Source organism: Triplophysa rosa, linkage group LG14 (assembly GCF_024868665.1).
Source record: "Triplophysa rosa linkage group LG14, Trosa_1v2, whole genome shotgun sequence".
Lineage (NCBI taxonomy): Eukaryota > Metazoa > Chordata > Actinopteri > Cypriniformes > Nemacheilidae > Triplophysa > Triplophysa rosa.
The window spans coordinates 1,064,296-1,091,453 of NC_079903.1; the positions used below are offsets into that span (position 1 = coordinate 1,064,296).

Consider the following 27,158-nt stretch of genomic DNA (forward strand, 5'->3'; position numbering starts at 1 on the left):
CTACTGTAGTGTTGTTATTGAGTTGTATATAATTTCTGTGTCTTAGTGGCAATTAATGAAATAACTAATGTTTCCAAGCAGCTTTTGCCATTTGTTGAACATGACATTTGAAGATGAAAACGTCAGAATGACACACCTAACCTTGAAAAATAAAAATGATTTGCAAAATAACTCATAAGCCTACCTGTCTGAGTGGTCCACAAGAGCCTTGGAAGGGAGCCTCCAAATGATATGGGGTTTTGGGTTCCCAATTGCAGAGCAGTTCAATTGAAGATGACCACCATATATCAGTTCAGTTTTTAGTGATGATGTTTGAATGATCTGAGGTGCAGTTTCTGTCCTCTTCACAGACAGCGTGACCACACGCCGCTCTGATATTGTGCTGCTGGTTGCAACACACTCATAATTTCCACTTTCAGTTATTGCTACATTCCTCAGGTGAAGTGTACCGTTTATAAAAACAGATATCTTGGGGTGTGAGGATGTAAGAGGCCTTATGATTGTGCCATCATGTAGAACCCAATGTGTATTAGGCTGGGGGTCACCATGACTGGAACAGGGCAAAAAGAGATTCTGCCCAACATCAGCTTTTACCAGCTGTCGTTTCTCTTCCAGTATTAGCGGGGGTGCTGCCACCACTTGCAGACGAACAGTGACGGTGTCAGTACTGCCCATATTACTTGCAAAACAGTTGTAATTTCCACAATCGAAAGTTGACACATTTTGGATAGTTAGTGTGCCCTTTGAGCTCACTGCTACTCTTCCATACATAGTGTTTGGACTCTTAACTTCCGTGTGGTTTGGTAGAATCCATGACACAATTGGCACTGGTCTGCCCTCTGTCTTGCATTCCACTTCCACAGTTTTCCCAGCGAGAACCTTAACTTCCCTCACCTTTGGTTCCAGTATACGGGTGGGATATTCCAGAACTGACAATGTAACCACAAGCTTGTCAGAGCCATGCTCATTCTCAGCCAAACATATGTACTGTCCATGGTCTTTAATGTTTGTTCTTTGGATGGACAATGTTCCATTCTTCAAGACTTCAAATTTACCCATTTTGCTCCTGATTGTCAACATCTTACCTGGTGATATAAAGGAAAGAAAAGAGACTATATAATTATCAATTCTTCTTGAGAAATTGAACATAGTAGTTTACTTATGCATGTATGGTATGAACAAATATACCTGTGGTAGATGAAAATCGTCTCCAGCTGATGGTGGGTTCAGGATTGCCAGTCGCATTGCAGGGAAGGAAGGCATCAGAGTTTGAAAGAACAGTAAAACTGGCAGCTTTGCCACCAATAATCCTTGGCTTTTTAATAATATCCTCAACAGATGACCTATATATAGTATTAGATGAGTCATACCTGGAAGAGAGGTCATAGGCATTTGAATTGCCTGTATCAATATTGTGTGAAGAAGGGGTGAGGGTGTAGAATTGTTTTGCAGTTTGATCAAACATTGTGACTGAATTTATTCTTCTCTCGTTTGATTTTCCCAGAGGTACACCAGATGAGGTATGACACTCAAAACAGTCCTTGTATGTTTGATCATATACGGTTGGCTGAACACTCATATGGGGTCTCTTTGTTGTGAATCTCAAACCCCTTTCTGCTTTAAGCCTCATATTAATGTTCACTGGGATTGCATTGGTGTTCCTCTGGATTTGCGATTGTGGTGTAGTATGTAATCCAATCACTGTATGTCTTCTGTAAGTTGATGCAGCTTCAGTTGTCAAAGTGGTGAATTCTGGTAGGTTAGTAAAATACATAATCGAGTTTCTCCAAGCCTCAGAGTCAGCATTAATAGCTGGCAGAGTCTCTCCTACTTTAAAGGGTGTAGGCAGAGGTCCTACTCCCACACGTCTGTTCTGACTGTGTGATGCTATAATTGTGGATTTTGTTGAAGATTTGTCAGTGACTTCAGTAATCGAGGCTTGAGGTGTTGTTAGGGTTTTGACCTGCCCTCTCCCTTTGAAGCCAGGCTTCTGATTTCCCCACAATCTTGTGTGAGAACCTGAGAGCCTATCCCGATAAAAAAATTGCTTTACATCAGTTTTCATTGTTGGCGGGGCTGCCAAAGTGTTTGAAGCTGGTGTAGATTCTGTTGGTATGGAGAGCTCATGCAGAGCAGGAAACCTTGTAGCTGAAAGAGGTATGACTTTATAAGATGTATCTGGTTCAAGATAGGAAGACGAGCCCGATGCGTCATCAGTTGATGTTTCCAGAATGTTTTTTGCTTTTGTCATTGGTGGGGAACCAATTATATGTGGAAGCTGCAAATCTTCAGAAGATACTGCATCTGACACCCTGTCAGGTTTTGCTGCGGATGCTGTCATGTGCTCTTGTACAGTCGACAATTCTTTGACATTCTCTTGTGTGATTTTAGGAAACTTTGTAGTTGTGATTGGCATTGATAGAAGAACATTAGCGTCTTTGGTTAGTTCGATCTCCTCTACATAAACATCATTTTTATAATATTGTGGCTCTTTAAGTATGGGGTGAAGATTAGTTGCTGACTTCTGTGATTCAATTACAGCATTGGTCTTTGGCGAGGTTGACCTATGTGTACCTGGTATTGTTAAGACACGTTTTTCTAATGGTATGTGATAACTAGTGGTAGGACTGACCAAGCTTTGATCCACTGTAGTTTTGCATTTTTCTGCAGACACTCCAGCTTTAAATCTCCCTTCTTCATCACAATCTGAGATTTGTTCCACAGTGTCTGGTAAAGTGAGATTGTCCCCTTTGTTTACAGACAGATGTTTAAATTTATCTAGTAAAGACTGAATGTCTGAAATTTTGCTGGGACGAATGATCCTACGTTTGCCAGGAAAGTTACGTCTGTTTCCTGGCTGGGATTTTTTAGGAGGAACGATTTGGATTTGGTGTTTTGAGATGATTGTAGACCCAGGAAGGAGATGACGAGACGTGATTCTTTGAGTGGTGTGAAATGTGATCTTGTCCTGCTCTCTATCAGTTGTGGTGACAGCTGTAAATATAGTCTGACTTTCAGATTGCAGGTGGGTTACATTTGGGATCTGAAAGTTGTATGATGGTGTTGCCCCAGCTGCAACCTCTTCTGAGTCTCCAGAGAGCAGAAGCTCAGTTTTATCTGTATCTTCTGTTACAGTATGTACAGTAAGAGGCTCCCCCGAGTGTCTGTTTATTTCTCTCTCATGTATGTATGGGCTACCATTGCTGTGGTTTAACACATAATCTTTCTTTGGAGCTCCATCATACATGGGAGTGTAACTGCTCACTATTGGTGTGGTCTGAGAATGAGAGTACGGGTATGATGTGGCTGTAAATAACTTTTCTTTTGTTTTTAAGATACCATTAACATTGTTTGCTTCTTCTTTCATGAAACTGTTGACAGTTATGTCATTGGTATTTAGAAATGTAAAACCAGTGGTATTAATGTTACTAACTGTCTTATGTCCAAGTGTTTGGGTAGTCGTGACAGCAAATTCATCAGAGACACCATCCCCAGAGATCATGTCACTATCTTCTGGCACATCTGTAAGTGTCTCATCCTCATTTCCTCTTTTATTTTCAGAATTCTTGATAAAAGTGGCAAAACTTTGAGTATCTGCTGTTTTGGTGCCTTTATTAAAGACCCGTCTTGCCATAACTCGAGTTCTTCTGTTGCCTCTTCTGAAAGTGGGAGCCTTATGAAATCGGGTGTATGGTCTGTCTGAGATAATACTCATTGAATCCTCACTAACAATGTGAGGATGATATCTGCTGCTATGTTTCTGGCTATCACCTACAGTATGTACTACAGTTTGTATCTCACTCTGCTTTGTGCTTGTTGACAAATCATCAAAAACCATTACTTGAGAGGCAATCAAATCTGCTCCTAGATAATTAGCAGCTAAGCATCTGTAAAACCCCGCATCTTGCAACGTCAGTCCACGTATTTCCAAACTACCATTTCTGTGCAGCTTTCTGTTTCCAAAAGATTTTTCTAAAACTGTCTGATCAGGAAGTATCCACTGAACCGAAGCCTGTGGACTGCTGGATGAGGTGCAATCAAGAAATACATTCTGACCAACAGTTTGTGAGATTTGAACTCCATTAACCTCTTCTTCTTTACTATGTGGAGACAATACAGTGACCCTGAAGGCAAGGATATCTGCATCCAGGAAGTTTGTGGCAATGCAGTGATAGACACCGGTGTCTGAGCTTTCCACTGATCTTAAAGTAAGTCTTCCTGTATTAGTTGCCACAATCCTTTGATCCTCACTGTGGTATGGTGCATGTATCTTACTTCCATCTGGTAGACTCCACTCTGTGGTTGGTTTTGGATCCCCAAAGATTTGGCAGTTTAGTTCAACCAGTCTACCAGCAAGGACAGAGTGTTCTGTCTTGGTCTGATTGTCCCTTCTGATCATTGTCCAGCCATATTGATCTCTACTATTCTTGCTGCTTTTAACATCTATTTGAACATTAGAGAAATACTTAATATTAAGGGACTGGAAAGTTGTTGTCATGCGGTCAAGCTGTAAGCTTATCATACCTTGCATTAACCATGCAGGATTAGCTTTGATTTTTGCCTCAATTTCTGTAAAAACATCATCTGCAGTGGGCGCTGTTTGCTTGTATGTGTAAACTGTATCTGATTGCAAAGAAAGTGATAATCCTCGTTCAAGTTTCATAGGTGACTCGCTATAGATAGCAAAGATGTTCCAAATCTGGTTTAAATTATCATTATCAATGCTGCAGACCAATGACGTTGAGACAGTTGCACTCAGTGCACGTACATCTTTTCCATTTACTCCATATGTGACAGTCAAGTTGTCCATTCCCACAGGTCTCTGTACAACACATGCTATACTGGCCACATTGTGGAACTGATCAGTGACGTTAATTTCCAGCATGCCAATGGGTGCAACAAAATCTTTGGGAGAGACTGAAATATAGTCATCTTCACCCAAGGTAACATTTCTTTGTTTCAGGTAAGGATGAATCCATGGTCTCATGCATGTATAGCCATCATCAGGTAAATGCACAATACTCCTGCCTCTTGAAGAAACTGGGATCTCACAGACAGGACACAGGTCTTCTTTAACAATCGTCCTGTCTCTTTTGCATTTCAGAACACCTGTAAATAATAACAAAAACTGTTAGCATCCGTTTGCCAACTATTAGAATGATGATTCTTGGATGATTTACATTTTTGTACTGTATGTTATTATATTATTTTAAAACAACAATTGGTCATCATAGAACATACTCTCACCAGGGTTTTTCTTTATCCAGTAGACAAGCCAACTCATCCGACAGTCACATGACCAGGGGTTTCCACTAAGAAAGAGATTCTCTATCTTGTAACAACCAGCAAGAACAGATGCAGACAATGTGGTTAAAGAATTGTCTGATAGGTAAATTGTCTTGAGAGTTGATAATTTGTAGATCTGGCTGTAGCGCAATGATATAAAAGTGTCCGGATGAAGCTGCTGGAGCATATTTCCCTCAAGGTTGACCAACTGTAGCATTTTTAATTCATAAAAACTCTCTGGGTGGATGAATGTAATGTGATTATGGTCCATATGGAGCCGTACAAGATTGTCCAGGCCTCTAAATGTATTCTTGTCAAGCTTCTCAACGTGGTTATAACCCATTTTCAGAACCTAGACGTGTTAGTATAAATAAGAGTTTTAATTAGACAGAAAATCCAAAGAGACTGTTAATAATGCTGCAATTGACATTGTAGACCAACAGAATGCCAACACAAGGAATTCAATTATATCACAGTATATGAATCAAAAGATGAATTCTAAGGAAAAATATAAGAACAAAATCCAGCACACACATATAAAAAATGTGAGATAACAGCCAGTGCAATTTAAATTGTTGCCAATAATCAGCTATTCTATTAAAAGGATATTTCAGATCTAAAACAAAATTACACCATGTTTTACTCACCCTCAAAGCATCCTAAGTGTATATGACTTTATTCTTTCAGACGAATACATTTGGAGTTATAATACCATTTATCCTGGGTTATCCAAGCATTAGAATAGGAGTAAATAGAGAGTGAGATTTTGAAGCTCCAAAAAGTGCATCCACTGATCAAAGAATTGCTCGATACAGCTCCATGGGGTTAATAAAGTTCTTCTGAAGTAAATCGATGCGTTGGTTTAAGAGAAATATCTATATTTACAACTTTATTAACGATAACGCAGGCAAGGTTGTAAGTTCCAGTTAGACATTAGCGTTAATAAAGTTGTTGTCATAGCTCTGCTTCATTTAGTCATGTTTTTCTTGGTCCTGTAGCAGAGTCATGGCAAAGCCTTTGGTTGTGTGTGGAGAGAAACATATTATTGTCCTTTTGACAATAATATATGTTCTCCCCAGTGTCTCGTCATTGGCCCCGCTCCTCTCTTTTCCTTGTTATCCTTCCCTGAGTGTTTTACTACCCACACCTGCCCTGTGTTAATTATCCCTCGTTTGTCTTTCCTATATATACCCTCATATTCCTTTGTCCTGTGCTCGTGTATTACGTTTGTTGTGCGTGTACTGTGCTCACCTGTTCTATGGATTTACTATGTTGGTGTTTCGTTTTGACCCTGCGTCTCAGCCTTGCCTTGTCCTGTCCGTTAACCTGTTTTGTTAAGTGAGTTGTTTTTAGTGTTCTTTGGTTTTTGTCTTGCCCCCTCGTGGGAAGTTTTTGTTTGTTGTACTTTGTATTTCTCTCAGTTTAGTTTTTCCCCATTGTGGGTGTTTTTGTTTCTGTCTTTGTTAAAGAATAAAATCTTATTTGTTAACCCCGTCATTGCCTGCCTGCATCTGGGTTCTTCCACTCATCTTCTGACAGAATACACGAGCCAGAATTGAACCCAGCAGGCATAATGGAGGCAAGGCGATCCAGGCAGGCTCATCTCCTCTGCGGTCTGCGACAGGGCTACTCCGACGTCTTGGAGTTTGCCGACCGATTCTTCGAGACCGCAGGGGAGATGGTCCATGATGAGATGGAGCAGATGGCAATGTTCAACGGCGGTCTGAACGAACCGCTGTCACGGGCAGAAATGAGGATGCTGAGACCGCTGGGCTTCACGGACATGATCAGGTACGCCATGAATCGGCCGGAGCCCAGGGTCTCAGCCCAGCCCAGTCTTTCTTCCCCACTTCCCGTGATCTCGGAGGGTCGCGCTATACAGATCGGGGTTATCAGCACGACCGCTCCTTCCATCTCTCCCCCGGCAGCTCCTCCTCCGCCCACCAGTCTCCGTGGACGGCGCCGACGGAGGGTGTCGTGGGACTCCCCATCGGACTCCTCTAGCACGGAGCTAGTCGTGCCCCCCACCGCTTCTCAGCAACCGGCCACATGTCCTGTGGGCCGGTCCAGGAAGAAGAAGCCGAGGAGGGGAAGTCCAGTCCGGTGCAGCCGGCGTCCAGTCCGGTGCAGCCTGCGTCCCAGCCAGTGATCCAGCCTGCGTCCCAGCCAGTGATTCAGTCGGCATCCAGTCCGGTGCAGCCGGCGTCCAGTCTGGTGTCCAGTCTTGTGTCCAGCCCTGTGTCCAGTCCGGTGCAGCCGGCGTCCAGTCCAGTGATCCGGCCGGCGTCCAGTCCAGTGATCCAGCCGGCGTCCAGTCCGGTGCAGCCGGCATCCCAGCCGGCGATCCAGCCGGCGTCAAGCCCTGTCCAGCCGGCCTTCCAGCCGGCGTCAAGCCCTGCCCAGCCGGCCTTCCAGCCGGCGTCAAGCCCTGCACAGCCGGCCTTCCAGCCGGCGTCAAGCCCTGCCCAGCCAGCCTTCCAGCCGGCGTCAAGCCCTATCCAGCCGGCCTTCCAGCCGGCGTCAAGCCCTGTCCAGCCGGCCTTCCAGCCTGTCCCTAGTCCGGCAGCCAAGCCGGCCCCGGGGAGACCCCCAGGGTCAAGGACTGTCCCCCCCAGGACTCCCCCTAAGTCCCCTAGGACTACGCGCCCTCGAGCGCAGCCGGGGACTGGGACTTCTCCCCACCCCCATGGACTGCCCCCTATGGGCCCTTGTTTTGCCCCACCCCCCTCCCATGTTTGTTGTTTTTATTGTCTCACCCTAGTCCCTTGGTTATTGTGTCTTGTCTGCCCTTGATTATGTTTTCTTTGTTTTGCCTTGTCCTGTCTGTCTCCCAGTCTGTCTTGTCTCGTCCGTCTACCCCTTGGTGAGCACCTGGAGGTGCTCATTAAAGGGGGGGCTTCTGTCATGGCTCTGCTTCATTTAGTCATTTTTTTCTTGGTCCTGTAGCAGAGTCATGGCAAAGCCTTTGGTTATGTGTGGAGAGAAACATATTATTGTCCTTTTGACAATAATATACGTTCTCTCCAGTGTCTCGTCATTGGCCCCGCTCCTCTCATTTCCTTGTTATCCTTCCCTGAGTGTTTTACTACCCACACCTGCCCTGTGTTAATTATCCCTCGTTTGTCTTTCCTATATATACCCTCATATTCCTTTGTCCTGTGCTCGTGTATTACGTTTGTTGTGCGTGTACTGTGCTCACCTGTTCTATGGATTTACTATGTTGGTGTTTCGTTTTGACCCTGCGTCTCAGCCTTGCCTTGTCCTGTCCGTTAACCTGTTTTGTTAAGTGAGTTGTTTTTAGTGTTCTAGTCTTTGGTTTTTGTCTTGCCCCCTCGTGGGAAGTTTTTGTTTGTTGTATTTCTCTGTTTAGTTTTTCCCCATTGTGGGTGTTTTTGTTTCTGTCTTTGTTAAAGAATAAAATCTTATTTGTTAACCCCGTCATTGCCTGCCTGCATCTGGGTTCTTCCACTCATCTTCTGACAGTTGTCAATATGGATATTTCTCCTAAACAAATGTATCGATTTGTTCAGAAGGCCTTTATTAACCCCATGGAGCCGTGTCGAGCAGTTCTTTAATATCTAACGCTCTATTCACTCCTATTCTGATGCTTGGATGAGCCAGGATAAATGGTAATATAATTCTGACTGTATTCGCCTGAAAGAAGAAAGTCATGTACACCTAGGATGGCTTGAGGGTGAGTAAAATAGAATACTTGGTTGGTCTTCCAAAAATCTAGTCATTTTCTGACTAACTGCCAAAGACAAAAAGTAACAGTTCACCCAAAAATTCAAATTCTCTTATCCTTCCAACTTACAGTGTGTGTGTTTACTATACACCATGGATGGGTTAAATGCAGAGGACACATTTCAAGTATGAGTTACCATATATTGACAAATACACACACTTTCACTCTCATGTCATTCTAAACCTGTGGGACTTTTTCGTTAGGAGAAGAAGATATTTTGATAAGTGTTGGTAACTTAGTAACCAAACAACACTAAACCCCATTGACAACCATTGTAGGGACAACAAAATATACAGCACACACTCGCATGACGCAAAAGGACACACACGCAAACACATATGCTCACACTCACACAGCGCATATGCACGAAACACAGCCACACAACACACACTCATCAAACACAAACACTCATGCACAAAACACACACACAAGCCAGACACATACCCATACTGTATGCACACACAGCAGTGTATCACAAAGAAGCACAGAAGAAACACAGGTAACATATTATACAGACAATAAAATCCGACTCTTACGTAACATTTTAACGCCTGTTTCACACCGCACGTGTAAGCAGTGTGGGAGCACTGGGAGAGCGTAGGCACCGTGTGCCTACTGTCCTTTCACACCGGCAACGTATGCACCGTGCTGCCAGGGTACCACAGTACAACAATGCAATTTCGCATTACGTTACTTTAAAAACATCAATGACCAAAATATCTTCCAGAACTTCATCACTTGCATAACTATGATTTGTTATATCAACCTGATTCATGCTCTTTAAAGATCCACATAGTACAAGTTATAAATAAAAAGCCATCGTGCTTTCAAGGATACAAAGTTACTAAAGGGTTAACTCACCATAGGAGAGAGTGATTGACTTGTGATGTGATCGCTTTTGTCTCACACATATGCAATATAAGCATTTAACATAATGTCTATTTAGTTTTACAGTGGGGTTCAGACAGTCCAATGACTGTGTAATGCGATCATTTTCCACTCCTTCATATGCAATATAAGCATAACATTTAAGATATACTTGTATTATAAATGCTTTTAAGGTGCTGTTGTGGTTTTGGCCGAAAAACTCCTGGCAAAAGAGTTTTTGATAGTCATTGTCACGTTTAAAAACACATTATTTCACGGCTCGTTGGAATGCTCGACTCTGAATGGCCAGTAGCGACATTTGTAGGATCGTTATTCCCAGATAACAACCTTTCGAAACTAATAACACACTGTAACCCTGAGACTGCAAATATTTTTTGACATTTTTTTGACATATTAAATATAAATATGTCTTTTAATAACATATATTACATTATATTTACAAATGATTAAACCAAATTGCCTGTTCGTGACATTTGAACGCCATTTATTACCGAAAGTAAACGACTTTTCCTTGCGGAAGGTCTGCATTTGGTAAAATTGACGTAATCAAATATTTCAAATTCACATGTCATGTCCATTTTTCTCATGTTGCAAGTAGCCATGTAATAAGCGGGATAATGTACAAACAGCCAGTTGCTATCGCAGAAATAATCCCCGACAGTGTGATCATGACACACCCGGCTGATTAATAAGTCTCATAATCTGACTGTAAGGTGTCAGGGTTTGTGGAGTGGAGAACCCAGATGCAGGCAGCGGCAGTGAAGGGGTTAACAAAGACTTTTATTTAAAGAACACAAAACAAAACACCCTTGATGGGGGAAAACCAAACTAAGACTATATATATATAAAATAAAGACTTCCCACGTGGGGGCAAAACGTAAAGACAGAAACAACTAAAACCTAACTAAAAACAATGACACAACGTCTTACAAAACACGGAAGGGAAACAAGGGCAGGGCAAGGTAATACACAAGACTTACTATCACAGACAAGGCAAGGAAGCAGGACACGGGTAGACACGGCGAACTCTACAAACATGGGTACACAGGTACAAGTACATACAACGCAAGAGCACAGGACAATGAAACAAGAGGGAATTAAATAGGGCAAGACAAACGAGGGATAATGACACAGGGCAGGTGGGAAACATCAGACACGGCAGGGAAGCAATACATGAAACGAGAGGGGCGGGGCCAATGACAAGACACAAGAAAACACATGGAATGTCTAAAGACAAACCTCCCATGGTTTTCTCACACAAAACCAAAGGCTTTGTCATGACTCTGCCACAGGACCAAGAAAAACATGACTAAATAGAGGCAGAGCCATGACAAAGGTAATCAGTGACATGCATTACCTCCATGCATAAGATCCCTTACTTGGACACCACTTAAATACTTTAAAGGAGACATCAGATGAAAACCCCAATTTTCTGTGTTTAAGTACTATAATCGGGTCCCCGGTGCATCTAGCAACCCAGAAAACGTGAAAAATAAGAACCCAGTAAGTTTGTTTTGGTGTGCCTTTCCCTGCAAGCATGTGAGAAATCAAGCCGTTCAGATTTCGCTCCGATTGTGACGTCCAAAGCGGATTTTATTATAATGTAACCGCCCCTTATTCTACACAGTTCCACCCACCGCGCTCCGCCATTGTTGTTTTCACAAGCGACAGCGGTGTACGTGACGCCATGGCTAAAGTTCGTGGACAACATGCAATGTAGTCGCTGCACAGAGTCCAAACCTAGGAAGAGACAGGAGTGGATTTATTTTATTTTTAGTGGAAATCCATCAGAAACCATAAAAACCTTCAAATTAGCTTCAAAGTTGTTCCTCAAGAGGTATCGAGACCGACTGAATGAGACAAAACTGCCGATGTAAGTAATATTTATCAACAGTCTGAATTGACGTACATGTACAGTGAGGGAAATAAGTATTTGATCCCCTGCTGATTTTGTAAGTTTGCCTGCTTACAAACAAATGAAGGGTCTATAATTTTTATGGTGGGTTTATTTTAACTGATAGACACAGAATATTAAAAAAAATCAGGGGGAAAAAATGTTATATAAAGGTTATAAATTGATTTGCATTTCAGTCAGTGAAATAAGTATTTGATCCCCAAGCAAAACATAACTTTGTACTTGGTGGAGAAACCCTTGTTGGCAAGCACAGAGGTCAGACATTTCTGATAGTTGGTCACCAGGTTTGCACATGTGTCCGGATACATTTAGTCCACTCCTCTGTCAATCTTTAAGGTTTCTTGGCTGTCGCTCAGCAAATTGGAGTTTTAGCCTCCTTCACAGAGGTTCTATAGGACTAGGGTCTAGAGACTGGCTAGGACATTTAATGTGCTTCTCCTTAAGCCACTATTTGGTTGTCTTGGCAATATGTTTTGCGTCTTTGTCATGTTAAAGGCTCATCCATGACCCATCTTCAGTGACCTAGTTAAGGGGAGGAGGTTCTCGTCCAAGATTTTACGGTACATGGGCCCGTCCCTCAGCCCCTCAATGCGGTGAAGTCATCCTGTATACCTGTAGCAGAGAAAAAGCCCTAAAGCAGAATGTTTCCAACACTGTGCTTCTCTGTAGACATGATGTTCTTGGGCTCATAGTCAGCATTTCTCTCCCTCCAAACACAGGAGTCCATTTTGGTCTCACAGCAGTGCCAGCACTTTCGCCAAAGCCTTTTCTGAATCATTTTTATGTTCATTGTCAAACTTAAGACGAGCCAGGCGGGCCTTCTTGGGCAGGAGGACCTTGCGGGTGCTTCAGGATTTCAGTCTACTGTGGCATAGCGTGTTACCAATGTGTTACCAATGTTTTGCTTGCTAACTGTGTTCCCAACTGTCTTGAAATCATTAACAGGCTTCTTCCGTGTAGTTCTGGGCTGATCTTTAACATTTCTCATGATCATCTTTACCCCATTGGGGAAATATTGCAGGGAGCTCCAGAACAAGGGCATTTGATAGTTATTTTGTATATCTTCTATTTCCAAATAATCACACCAACAGTTGTGTCCTTCTCACCAAGCTTCTGTCTGTAGCCTATTCAAGGTTTGTGCAGGTCTCCAATCTTGTCGCTGACATCCTTTAAAACCTATTTGGTCTGGACCATGGTGTTGGAGAGGTTGAACTGGAAGATACAGATTCTGTTGGCAGGCATCTTTTATATACATAACAAGCTGATTTAGGAGTACTTTCTTAAAGTGACAGGACTAATCTGTGGTCCATATAGGCACATAACCAATCTGTGGAGCCAGAATTCTTGCTAGTTGGTAGGGGATCAAATACTTATTTCACTGACTGAAATGCAAATCAATTTATAACCTTTATATAACATTTTTTTCCCCTGATTTTTTTTAATATTCTGTGTCGATCAGTTAAAATAAACCCACCATAAAAATTATAGACCCTTCATTTGTTTGTAAGTAGGCAAACTTACAAAATCAGCAGGGGATCAAATACTTATTTCACTCACTGTACCGTATATATAGGAGGATAACGTTAGCATATGATAGCGAAGAGAGCTAAGTCAGTCACGGGCTAAGTAGAACATTCAAAGCCAGTGTTAAACTTACTGTATATAAGTGCAGATGGACACTTGGAGCTTAGCTGTATGAATGTTAATACATTATGTGTATTATGCTTATGCGTGCGGTGTAAAACGGGCGTAATAGCTAATAGCATTTGCAGTTTTGTAGTGAGGACTTGTTCCGCACAGCACTCGGAACACTGTTTCAAAGTTACCACCTGCACTTGATTTTGAAAATCTAGGCATTACCAACTGAGAGCCTAGTGAACCTAAATGACTGTAAGGGCAGATGGGTAATGGTGACACATGCAGGGCCATAATCATAATTTTTCCCTGTGGTGTGTAATAAAAGTTGTAAAATAATTGCCTAAAAGCCAAACTTTATTTTGGTTCAACAACCATAGACCAACTTCTGACTCTCATTGGTCTATCAGCACTCTTTAATTTCAAAATAATTGGGGTGGCCAGTCAAATGTAAGAAGGCGGGAGTTACTGTTTATAGAGCAGAGTGGTGACCAATGAAAGACGGAGGTACTGTTCTCACATCTTGAACGCGAGTTTATTCAACCCGTTAACATCATCCACTTTTGCACCAGTTCCCCAGCAAACCACAGCATGAAATAGTGAACTGGCAACCACAGACTAATTTAACATCTAGAGCAGTGGTTCCCAACCTTTATTATCTCACGGCCCACACAACCAAACACAAATGTTTCCGCGGCCCACTGCTATTTTGTTAATGAACCCGCTATTTGTGTCGTGTTGGTAATTGAGTACTCAGAAGCATTACTGTTACCTGTCTTTATTGAATGAACTGGTAATTAATTGAATAAACATAAAAATGTACATAACAAGTCACCAAGCCCCATGAGACTCGGGTTGACACTTCTTAAGTGAACGGAAAACCAAATCCAGGCAGAGGTCGGCAGCGGGTAGACCGTTAGCGGAGCAATCAGTCAGAGGGAACAGAAAAAGCAGGGTTGAGCCGTCACAAACAGTCAAAACCGGCAAAGAAGAGAACTGGAGCACTGGACAAAGCAAGATTAGAGTCAGGCGCGAGTGACAAGCGCAAATCGAAAGCACGTACAGAGCGAACAACCAAGCTAAACTGATAACAAAAAATCACTTAACAATCAGACATCATAAACAATCATAGGCTAAATCTATGTCACTCACCTAATGCGAAGGTTGATGTTGTTTAGCATTTACTAAGCGCTGTATGTCGGGCTGGAGTGAAGAAAGTTGCAAGCGGAGATCAGGCTCGACGTTAAGCTTATTCCGGTATTTTGTCTTGAGTGCCACCAATGCAGAAAATCCAGCTTCGCATAAGTATGTTGTCGGAAATGGCATCAAAAACCTCAGAGCTTTGTCAGAAAGATCAGGATACTCAGAGAGAGTATGAATCCAAAAATCAGTCAAAGATTTTTGAGAAAACGTTAATTTTAAAGCACTGTCACAAGATAAGTCAATGAGGCTGTCATGCTCTTTTGCACTTAAACTTGTGACGGATCCCTCACACAAGTTTGCAAAAGGATTTTCCATCCAGGTTACCTGGACATCTAGAGATGGAAAGTAGTCACGCAACTGGCTCTTCAATCCTTGGAGATGCTCTTCAATCAGCTTTTTAACCGAAGCGGGTAGGCTCATTGCTTCTTCTGTCAAAAAATGTGACAAATTCTCAAACAATTCGGCGTGTGATTTGCAAATTCGCCTGGCCCAAATGTCCAGTTTCTTTATTGTGGCTTCGATTTTATTTTGGACTTGAAACGCTGTCACTGATTTGCCTTGAAGACTCAAATTCACCCCATTTAGGTGATTGAAAATATCAGAAAGATAGGACAATTTTGCAAGCCACTCAAAGTCACTGAGGCGGTCAGAAAGGGGGCATTTTGAGTCGGATAAAAAAATCTGTGCTTCGTTGCGTAATTCGAAGAGACGAGTAAGGACTCTGCCTCGTGAAAGCCATCGTACCTCAGTGTGTAGAAGAAGCTGAACATGGTCACTTCCCATTTCCTCACAGAGAAGTCGAAACAAACGTGACTGAAGGGGCCTAGTCTTTATGAAATTTACTATTTTAACAGCCTCATCCAAGACACATTTGAGATCTGTGGGCATCTTCTTGGTCGCTAGTGCTTCCCGATGAATACTGCAGTGTACGGAGCTCACGAGCGGTGCAAGTGTTTTCACGCGCGCAACGAGTCCGTTGCGATGCCCAGTCATGGCTCTTGCTCCGTCTGTGCTCAGACCCACGCATTTAGACCAATCAATTCCATTTGAAACAATGAATGCATTCAAAATATCAAATATGGCTTGGGCAGTTGATTGACCCGGCAGCGGCTTACAGAAAAGGAAATCCTCTTGTAGTTGTCCATTATGTACATACCGTACAAAGGCAAGAAGGTTGGAAAGGTTTGCTATATCAGTCGATTCATCCAACTGTAGGGCATAAAAAGGACTCTCTCGAATGTTTTTAACCAACTTCTGAGTTATATCTTCTGCCATTTCATTTATTCTTCTCTCAACTGTATTATCTGAAAGTGAAATCAGATTTAACTGCTTGCGAGCTTTGTCTCCACACATCACGCTAATCATTTCTTTTGCGGCAGGTAAAATCAAGTTTTCACCAATTGTGTGAGGTTTTCCAGCCTTTGCGATGAGTTTGGCAACACGATAAGATGCCTCCACTGCTTTACTGTTGTCGTTGCTAGAGAACGCAGTTTCAAGAGTTTTTTTCCTGCTTTGGTACTCTTTAAGTTTGTTCTCAAAAAACTCAATAGGCTTGGACGCATATTCGCTATGTTTTGTCTCCAAGTGTCGTCGTAGTTTGTTTGGTTTCAATGCTTCATTTGACAAGACTTCTGTGCATACAACACAGAGCGGTAGCTGCTCGTTCTCCGTTCCCACACATGTGAAACCTAGCGCTAGGTAGTCACTACTGTATTTTCTTCGTTTAGGTTTATTTTGAGTCTTTTCAGCGTCATGCTTACTTGTAGATGAAGAAACGTCTGTATTTGTCCTTTTCAGCGATCCCGTTGACAACCATTTATCCATGTTTAAATCTACTGTAGCATGTATGCAGCAGAAATGTGTAAGATAAATTGGCGGGTTGTTAATACACCAATCAGTGAGCTCCAATAGTGAATGCATAGTAACAGTTTATTATTTATTTCTTGTTATTTAATTATATTTCTCAAATTATATTTAATCATGATTAGACATTTTTACATATTAACAATAGTATTTCTATGAATAATTGGCGGCCCCCCTGCAATACTTTTGCGGCCCACTAGGGGGCCGCGGCCCACAGGTTGAAAACCACTGATGTAGAGCATTTCGTTGCACATGTTAAAGGACTTCGGTCTCGAGTCCATTTTGTCCCTTTCTGTAAACAGCCTCCATGTTCTCTGTCCAGTTGAGTTTATTGTGATTGTGGACCCCCAGGTAAGAGTCCACAATCTCCACATTGCAATCCCTAATACAGACAGGGATGGGTTGTGCTGTTTCTCCCCCCAGAAGTCAATTCTTATTTCCTTTGTTTTTGTTACATTTAGTTGTAGGTGGTTCGCTTCACACCACTCCACAAAGCTGATGATCAGTGCCCTGTTTTCCATCTCCTGTCCCTTCTCAATACACCCCACAACAACATTGAGCGCTATCCACCATTGCGCCAAACTGTTCTAAGCACGTTCTGGAACGATTACAGTTACGTTTCCAAGTAAGCCTGATTTTAATATAGTTTAAATATAGTTTACAGTAAGACCTCAATTTTGTTATTTTAAAAGCTTTATAATGATTGAGTCGAGTTATTTCCAAACAAAAAAGGGTGGAATCACCCTACAATCTATTGTGGCCTAGGTGATAGCAAATAGGGTTTTTTGTCAGCTTAGTCTTTTCTTTGCTTGTGTTCTACATGGTGGTTGTTCTGTCTGGATACATTCCTCAGCTAATTCAATTTGAAATGTAACTTTTGTTGTATTAATACTAATATGTGACCCTGGACCACATGCAGAACCAGTCTTATGGGTCAATGGTTTAAATAAAAAAAACTGAATAAATAAGCTTTCCATTGATATATGTTAGGATTGGACAATATTTGTCAGAGATACAACAATTTGAAAATCACAAAAATTGAGAAATTTACTAAATATCTTCATGGAACATGATCTTGACTTAATATATTTTGACCCATACAATGTACTTTAATGTGACTTTGGTGACTGGTTTTGTGGTCCAGGATCACATATATTATTAATATTGCTTTAATATGATGTGAGGGCCGGTTAAGAGCATGACAGTAAAACAGGTACTTTAGTAGTAATGGCTACTTTTTATTTAAGTACTTGTCAGAGCTCATACTGCAAGTTTACGCAGTACTTTTCAGTATTTTTAAACATGACTAGCTGTACTTCTACTTGAGTAAAGATTGTGTGCCTAGTTGCGGTACTAGTTGCATACATTCTTCAGACGCAGTCACATAGAGGATGTTCTCCCCAAAATTGTAATTTCATGACTCAGTGTTGAGTTCACTTGAAAGGAACCACTCAGACACTTCTCTTGTGTTACTCAGAAGAAAGTGTCATGTACAGGTTTTTAACCACATGAGAGTGAATAAATAACTGCAGAATGTTTATTTTGGGGGAAAATTCCCTTAATTTTTTTTACATCCTTTTTTTGAATAGTGAAAAGACTTAATATCAAATGGATATAATGTTACTCTCATTGCAATGGTATATTACCTGCAGGGATGTGAGCTTGTAGAATGAGTTGTCTTCAATAATCTTGATGACATTACTGTGCAGCATTAATAGATCCAGATGTTTCAGCCCCAATAGGTCATTTACTTTAAGAGCTGTTATACTGTTGTACCTGAAACAAAGAACAGTGAATATATAAGATTTTGTCCTAATCAAACCTATTAAAATTAGAAGGTTAGAGAGGATGGCCAGATTTACCCCAGGTTAATTCTCTTAACAGCTGGCTGAATGTCTCTGGGTATTTCACTCAGGTATCTGAATGTGCAGTGCACCTCTGTTGGAGCATAACAGGCACATGATTTGGGGCAGCTGCTGCTTCTCTGTGTTATACTGGCCCAAACACACAGAAATGGCACGAATCTCCACAACAGACTTGACTTTGGTTTTGAGTCACACATTTTGCATTGGCAGGAATTTTTCTTTTGTGAAAAGCTCAACTTGATATTGATGACGATTTGTCTGCAAGAAGAAAATAATTTCAAATCATTCTTTTTAGTGTCAACTTTGCATCCCCTATAGCAATTATTATTTAATTACATTGGCATGATAGGGATGTTAAACTGGCACATTTAGTTTCATGGCTAGAGCAAGGCTGACTGTCATACACCAAGGATTTGAGTTCAGAGTCTATTTACACAAATGTTTTGTTTCCAACATCTGGTCCAGTAGTTTCAAGTTACAGTAAATAACACGTCATCGTATTTTTCTGTGGGTGTTGGATAAACGAGTGAACAAGAAACCCTATTGGCCGATTATAACCATTAAATGTATATTACGTGTTCCAAAAGTCATGTCGAGTCATGTGTGTTTTATGTTAAAACTGTAGCCTAAATAGTATGTATCTTTAGTTTGCCAAAGCAATGACTTGTTTGTTACCTATGGAACTTAAAAAAAGCTTTTTCATCAAATGTTTTAGTCTGAAAAGTGTTTAGTTTATGATAATGTCCCATTGTGCAGATGTTAATCCCATATGACCGGCAGTTGGGGACGCATGTTGTCACAAAATGTCAATGTGGGTTCTATGGCATTTATTTTATAACCTTTTGAAGACAAGATTAGGCCTACAGAAATAAAAATTGACAAACAAATCCACAGGGTGAAAATAGTATAGCAATTTTCTCTGACTAAAAACAAACGTCTATTACAGCAAACAGCATAAACAGAAGTAAATCAAATCCAACTTCTATGTGTTTTTCAACGAATTGACAAAACAATAACAACAAATGATTAAATTAATAGATTCCTGAAATAACCAGTGCAGTCTATGTCTCTAGAGTTCGAAATGATAGTTTTAATATGAATATGAACACGAACACACTTACCCAAAACACGGTTGAATAACGACCAAACTCTATGTGTAAAGTTGTACTGGGTATTCCATAGGAGTCGTATCCTTAACCTTGTCCCTTTACACTTAAGGAAGTTGTTTTTATCAAGTGAGATCGCCTTTAGGTTCATCTAAAAGCGTTTTTTAGATGATGATTTTCCCATGATGTTAACGGAGAAATTGCGCTCTCACCGCGCTCCCGATTTGCGCGTCCTCCAGTGCTTGTTCATGCCAGTGCAAATATAACAGACAGGCATAAAGACCCTTTTTATCCTCAGTCTTCTGGACTTTTTTCCTCCCTGAAGTCACAATAAACCTAAGATAATTAGAATAAATAATTGTAATTAATTGAATTTGTTTGAGGGTTCATACAAGTTTCATTCAGTTTGTGTGTACATTGCACGAAACGTTTCACAATAATGATCACATCACCAGTGTGGTTGTCTCGTGTTCTCGTAATGGTGACAAAAGCAATGTTCTGCCACAGTTCTTTCTGATGTATGATGCTGTAAACGGGATGATGATAGAGAACATGTTTGCCATGATGATGATGATGATGATAAGAGAGAGATTAGGGTAGAGTGGGTGAACCCCCCCCCCCAAGTACTTTTTTTGCAGTAATTGCATTTGTCCGGATCGTGTGCCTTTTGCCAAAGCAATTTACTTTATACATTTACTGCAAAATGCAACTCTATTCAATTAGGAAAGCTCTTGTGTAGTTTTTGGTCATCGTCACATCCACAAATTCACCAGCAGATGTCAGTATTATCATCAGACTTGCTTGTATTTTTTGTCGACTGTTTCTCATTATGCTAATTTATGTATTGTTCAAGTTGCCGTGTTTGATCCAAACTCTTGGCATTAGTCTTTACCCCAGTGTTTATCCACCATATGTCTTTTAGATTTCGAATTGAGTTTGATTTGTTTATAACGGAGTCCTTAACAGAGGTTTAATACTCACAGAACTTCCTAAGTCAACTCTGAAAACATGCGATGCATATGACATAGAATTAAATCATGATGTTATTCTCAGTATTTCATGGCGCTTGAAAACATCAAGTCGTATGTGAACCATGAAATAAATACTATCATCTGTATCATCGTAACACAACTTCTTTCATGTGTCTTGTTTCAAAAATCTCTCCATGTTCCCAGTCTGGCACCCGTTCTGCATTATTTTACAGGGGTGGGGGATTTATGCTCCACTGTAAATATGTTTTCATCATTATGTTGTACTGTAGCAACGTCTTTTTCCCATCCATTTCATTTCTTATGTCATTTCAACTCGTGTTTCTTCACACCATTATGGAATTGCCAATTTGCCAAAAAGTACAATGAACACATCGCTGCATGTTATATTTTTGGCACCACTCTGATTTTATTTGAAACGTTAGTGCTCGGTTTCACAGACAAGGCTTAAGGCTAGTCACAGACTAAAATGAAGTTTGAGCTGTCTGAAAATAAAAACTTGCCCTAAAATATATCGTTGCCACTATTTTGTCACAAGATGCACACCAGTAATGTTTTTATCGAAGGCATTTTTTATAAAAGCGACTCAAATACCTCAATTTAATTATGGCCTAGTACTGGCTGAAGCTTAAGCCTTGTCTATGAAACCGGGCCGAAGTGCTTTAAACCAGAGTTGTCAATTTTTAGTGTGTTGGCTTTGTGAGCGTGTGTGCTTTTGTGTATAATATTTGTGCACCACATCGCTAAAGCCAAGCTCACATTGCATTTTCAAAGTCATCAGATCACTGTTCTTTTCACACTGCACGACTAGCTGGTGTAGGATTTAGTTGCTGCTGTATGCACATTGCATAATGGATCAGCAACAGGGGTTTATACACTGTAGACTTTACAACAGGATAATTGGCAGACAGCTATGTCTGGTCCGCAAACCTTTTGCAAACAATTAATTTAGAAATGTTTTGCATTGCCGGATTTTGAGTCTCAGACAGGTCCAGATATTTAGCATGGCAAATATCGCACGGGCGTTGGCGATGCATCTGCAATATTTTTTTTCAATTCTAAGAGAGAAGAAAATACCTCATCTCAAACGGTGTACAATTTTTTGCAGCCTCTAACAGTGCCCCTTTTGCACAGTGGATGAAGAGGACAAAAAATGGCCCTCAATGTATCATAGAACACCTGGAAGGTTCCAGGGATCCCTTTACATTTTTGTTTTTTCATTCCAGGAAGACATGGAGTATTTTTGTGTAAAACATATGATAAAATGGGACTGAAAGTTAACTCTTCTTTTTACGAGCCTTCATTTCTAGTGTTTATTATTTCTGTTGCAATTATTCATATACATCTATTAAAATGTTAAAAATATGTTCTGTTTGAGTGTGTTTTGTTGAAATGTTTGTTCATATAAGAAATGCAAGACTTTATTTTCTATTTACTTGAATTCTGAAAAATAATGTATATTTGACATTAAAAGTCTACACTTTGTGCTTAAGTGTTTGTTTCAAAATGAACAGATATTGATTATGTAGATATTATGAACACTAAGTAAATATTATATCTAGTAAAATAGAAAGCACTATGCAAATAATAACTACTAAAAATGTAGGTTATGCATTTTCTAGCGTTTTCAGGTATTGAACATAAGTCACCAAAATCTATGCAAAAATAAGAATATAAGCTACAAAAACTGTTGGTAGCACGATCTGCGCTAAACCCTTTATGCACCTGCCTGAGACTGGTTGTCTGGATCGTGTGTCCTGAAATGCGTGGTGCCGCCGGCCCGCCCCTTCCGCCCTGAGAGTGGTGGTCTGGATCATGTGTCTCAAAATGAATGGCTGTGGGCCTGCAGCTGGATAAATCTCTGTCTGTGTATGATATCAAAGCAGGTGTAGCAGAATAAATCACGTGTGCCTGGGTTGCTATGTGATTCCACTCATTTTAATTGGTAGCCTTGAACTTGCGAGTATATAGGGGTGAGAGTTGTCCACCTGGACGCGCATCATTGTTGGGACCGCCCTTTGTGACGTCATCTGTTGACACCGAAGGAAGCGCAGTATGTTTTCCACTGTTGGCCGAGTCCTGGCTACTTGTTTCTCCCGTTAGGCTCATGTGTTATGCTGCTGATTAAGTGATGGCATGAATGGCGTGGGCTGCAGTGTTCGCTTCAGTTCATGAATGTGCAAAATGGTTTTAACGACCTTTCAGAGGAAAACGCAGAGCTTTGCGTCCAGCTTTTATAAATGAACTGGTTTTACACTGTTACTGTGCTTCCCTTGCAGAGTTGGGCTCTGTTTGGCATTCTGTATCTGCATGTTCCGCTTTTAATAATATAAACTTTCTGTGCTATTGCCATTTGGCTGCCTTGTATTATTTTCTTTTTTTTGTTCCTTACCTCACGTTGCTTGGTGTCGCCCCGCTCAGGTTGCGGGGCTGAGCTATGTATTATTTGTTGCCTTGTGAGAGCAGTCTCTCAACATTGCGTCACTTCCTGCTGACACAGTAGGTAATCCCTCCTTTCTAAACCTTTCCTGAAGCCTAATTGAATCACGCCAGTGCAATTCAACTCGCACTGGCCAATGCCGTTCAAGATCTTTGAGGGGCAAGGGCTCAAAGTGGACAAAAGGGCACTTCTCACATTTGCTTTAATTTTTTCTAAATGAAATCTTAAATATATTTAAACAACTTTTTTTAATTCCCCACACTGACCCAATTGTTTCATGTTGTTTCATTTTTCAAAAATGCCTACAAAATAATCAGTTCACATAGAGACCATGGTCTTCTTTAGAATTCACTAATTTTATCACAAGAACAGGCAACAACAAAGGAAATTAAGCCACAATGTGTATGTTTTATATGCTATACTTTCAAGTATATCTTTAGAATAAATGGCTGCACAAAGGAAAGGGACATATTTTCATTAATAATTTGTTTATTTTGCACAAGCCAATAAGCTGTTTCAATTATTTTGGTTTTATTGGGACACCACCAATGACCTTCAAACTAAACTGAAAACGTCTTGGTTACGGATGTAACCTCAGTTCCCTGATGGAGGGAACGAGACGTTGTGTCGAGCCGACAGATGGGGTTCGTCCTTGAGAAGCTTCTGACTAGTTTAGAAAAGGCCAATAAAATTGGCAAATTAAATTTGCATGCCGGACCCCGCCCCCGGATATCCGGGTATAAAAGGGAGACGGCGTGCCTCATTCATTCACCTTAGTTCTGAGGAGCCTGAGACCTCTCACGACTGCTGCAGTGGGCAGCACGTGTTGTGGCAAGAAGGACACAACGTCTCGTTCCCTCCATCAGGGAATTGAGGCTACATTCATAACCAAGACGTTCCCTTTCTGTCAGTCTCTTGACGTTGTGTCGAGCCGACAGATGGGGTTCCTATGGAAAACGCCACAACACTGTGCCCTGTCACAATCTCTAGCGAAGCGACGGTGACTGGCCTGGGCATGTCAGCCGTGAGCGCTACCGCAAAATTGTAACCTACCAGTGGGTAGGTAGGGGGTCCCAGAGCTTTCTTGAAAGGTGGGAAAGCCCCTGCCTTCGGCCTCACAGGCGGCGGCCTTGTTTCTCTAAAAGCGAGAAGCCGCGTGGTACCGTAAGGCCACTGGGTAAGCGCTACTTCCTCAAGCGGGGGATGCGCTACAGAGGCCACTTCCTACCGTAGGGAGGAGTTTAGTGGAGATACCAACATGGTCTCACCGTTAGGGGAGAACTCATGGGAAGAATGTGCAGACTGAAGGAGTTAACCGTGAGGTGGAGGTCCACCTAGGGAAGGTCATGGGTTACCAAGGTGGGAACCAATCATGAGGATACATCAGACGGAACCGCCCTGCTGGGGGGTTACAACGTCCGTTAGCACTGGGTCCGGTTAGAGCTATGTTGTGAATAACTCAGGTGGTACCCGGCCCAAGGGGCAGGGCTGCTCTGCCCAGCCCGCCCGCAGGAGGTGCTTGCTTAGTGATGGATGGAGTGCCTGTTCTTCGCCCAATGGGGAAAGAAGGGAGGCTGAATTAGTACGCTCACCCACTCGAGAAAAAGGGGGTAAGGTACTGTCATAGGCGTACACCCTACCGGTTGCCGGTCCCACATGTTGCCATACAGGACGCGGGCTGACACCGGCTCTACGCGCAGGTTGTAGAACCTCGCGAAGGTGTTGGGTGTAGCCCAACCCACAGCTCTGCATATGTCTGTCAGAGAGGTGCCGCGTGCCCACGAGGATGCTATACCCCGGGTGAAGTGAGCTCTCACTGCTAGTGGGCACGGGCGGTTTTGGGATTGGTAGGCCGTCGTGACAGCGTCCACAATCCAGTGCGCCAACCTCTGTTTGGAGACAGCCCTCCCCTTCTGCTGACCTCCAAAACAGACAAAGAGCTGATCCGAGCTCCTGAAGCTCTGCGTGCGGTCTAAGTAGAGGCGCAGTGTGCGTACTGGACACAACACGAACGGGGTTGGGTCTTCCTCCCCGGTGGGGAGCACCTGTAAGTTCACCACCTGGTCCCGAAAAGGAGTGGAACTTTGGGCACGTAGCCGGGCCGAGGTCTCAGGATAACGTGAGAATCCCTGCGTCCGAATTCTAGGCAGTCAGGGGACACGGATAATGCTTGTAGGTCCCCTACCCTCCTGATGGAGGCGAGCGCCATCAGGAGAACCGTCTTCATCGTGAGATGAGAAAGAGCGGCATCTCCTAGGGCAGGAGTCTTCAACTAAAATTGCTTGAGGTCCAGTAAACAAACCCTCCTTGCCAGTCGAGGTCCGGACAATTAAATACCTAAAATCATGAACTGATGGTTTTTGGCAGACAAAAGAAATAAACTTGTCTTTTCATAACTATACAATGGCAGAACAATGTCTGACAACAATATAATGAAGGAAAATGTGCAAAATGCCCTAATCTCTAAACCTGCACTGAACATACATTAATTTCAACATTAACAACTTTAAAATAAAACTAAAGTGTTGTTTTCTGCTGAACTGAGATTAACAAATAGCAGCATCAAGTTGCGACTGATCATCCTCTGATAACATTTCAGCTCTTCTTGTGGCTGTTGCAGCTGAAAGGGGGGTTTGTTTAATATTTTCTTTTACTTCGTGTCTTTATTTTCCTTCTAAAAGTCTTTCACACGCAGACTCCATTCACTATTTTCCCATCAGTAAAGGGCTTGTTATGTTTTCCTAAGATCCACTGTATTCGATCGTTGTTGGGCGGTAAGTGAGTGAGGGAGAACCTGTGTAGATCGTTACTACTGGGCTTTGAGCTAATATATTTTCCGTGTCCTTACCTCGGACTGCTGCGTGTAAGTTTCTTCAAAGTGTCTCTGTCTAATTTCATAATGCCGTTTAAAGTTTCCACTTTTGACAACCGCGACAGACTCCGAGCAAATGAGACAAACCAGTCTCGTGCATCTCGATGCAGGAAGAATAAATGCAAATCTCTCGACCCATTCATCTCGGAAAACATGGTTTTCAGCGTCAACTTTCTCTAACTTTTGAAAAGGACATTGTTTTTCAGTCACTGACGTTACATCTGTCTGCGCACTGTGCAGCGAGTCTGTCTCGGCTCTCTTCTCTCGTCGAGACGTCGACGTCTGAACGTAGCAACAGTGTGCATATGTTAACTTTCCGTGGTGCCATAGGACCCAAACTGCTACTGAGCGGACCTTGATGTGCCTGGTATAAATTTGAGTGCATTATAAAATAATGTTAGGCGTTCATTTATTTATTATGTCAAAAGGCTTTGAGGTCCGGACGGATGCATCTCGCGGTCCGCATCCGGACCGGAGTCCGCTAGTTGGTGACCCCTGTCCTAGGGACTCGAAGGGGGGCCTGATGAGGCCAGCCAGGGCCACATCAAGGTCGCAAGAGGGTATGGAGTACGGACGAGGTCGGATTCCGCCTTCTCGCGCCCCTTAGGAACCTGATGACCAGGTCGTGCTGTCCTAGAGACTTTCCAGCAACTGAGTTGTGATGAGCGACAATGGCGGCTACATACACTTTCAGTGTGGATGGGGAGAGGTTAGTCTCGAGTGTCTCTTGTAGAAAGGACAGCACGATCCCGATCGCACAACTCTGTGGGTCTTCTCTTCGAGAAGAGCACCAGGACGAGAAGAGGCGCCACTTGTAGGCGTACAGTCACCTAGTGGCTGCTGCCCTTGCATGCCATATGGTCTCTACCACCGCCGGTGGTAGGTCACTCAGGATCTCCTCGTTCCGTTTAGGGGCCAGACATGGAGGTTACAGAGGTCTTGCCTGGGATGCCATAACGTGCCCTTCCCCTGGGAAAGCAGGTCCTTCTTCAGGGGAATCGGCCAGGGGGGAGCTGTCTTCAAAAGCATTAGCTCCGAGAACCAAGTCTGTTTGGGCCAGTGTGGCGCAATGAGTAACACTTGATGCTCCTCTTCCCTGACCTTGCACAGAGTCTGTGCAATGAGGCTCACTGGGGGGAAGGCGTACTTCCGCTTGTCCCGCGGCCAGCTGTTGCGCTAGGGCATCCGTGCCGAGGGGAGCCTCGGAGAGGGAGTACCAAAGCGGGCAATGGGTGGTTTCCAGGGAGGCGAACAGGTCTACCTGAGCCTGCCCGAACTGCACCCAAATGAACTGGACTGCGCGGGGGTGGAGTCGCCACTCTCCGCGAGGCGTCGACTGACGAGAGAGCGT

The 27,158-nt window shown here is 42.4% G+C and overlaps 1 protein-coding gene across 2 annotated transcripts in view; it reads right to left on the minus strand.

Annotated features, from left to right (window-relative positions):
• The window catches only part of igsf10 (immunoglobulin superfamily, member 10), a 31,455-nt gene extending 11,741 nt beyond the window's left edge, over window positions 1–19,714 (minus strand). Inside the window, exons 1-7 of one of the 2 annotated variants that reach the window (XM_057351711.1) lie at window positions 19,522–19,714; window positions 18,398–18,658; window positions 18,182–18,311; window positions 5,248–5,638; window positions 1,371–5,109; window positions 1,189–1,214; window positions 185–1,085 (exon numbers count right to left, since the gene is read on the minus strand). In XM_057351711.1, the coding sequence (XP_057207694.1) occupies window positions 185–1,085; window positions 1,189–1,214; window positions 1,371–5,109; window positions 5,248–5,638; window positions 18,182–18,311; window positions 18,398–18,597 (5,387 nt within the window). In that variant the 5' untranslated portion in view covers window positions 18,598–18,658; window positions 19,522–19,714. Of the gene's footprint in view, window positions 1–184; window positions 1,086–1,188; window positions 5,110–5,247; window positions 5,639–18,181; window positions 18,312–18,397; window positions 18,659–19,521 lie in introns of both variants that reach the window. The other variant, XM_057351710.1, reaches the window with a different exon arrangement.
• Window positions 19,715–27,158: the final 7,444 nt, after the last annotated feature.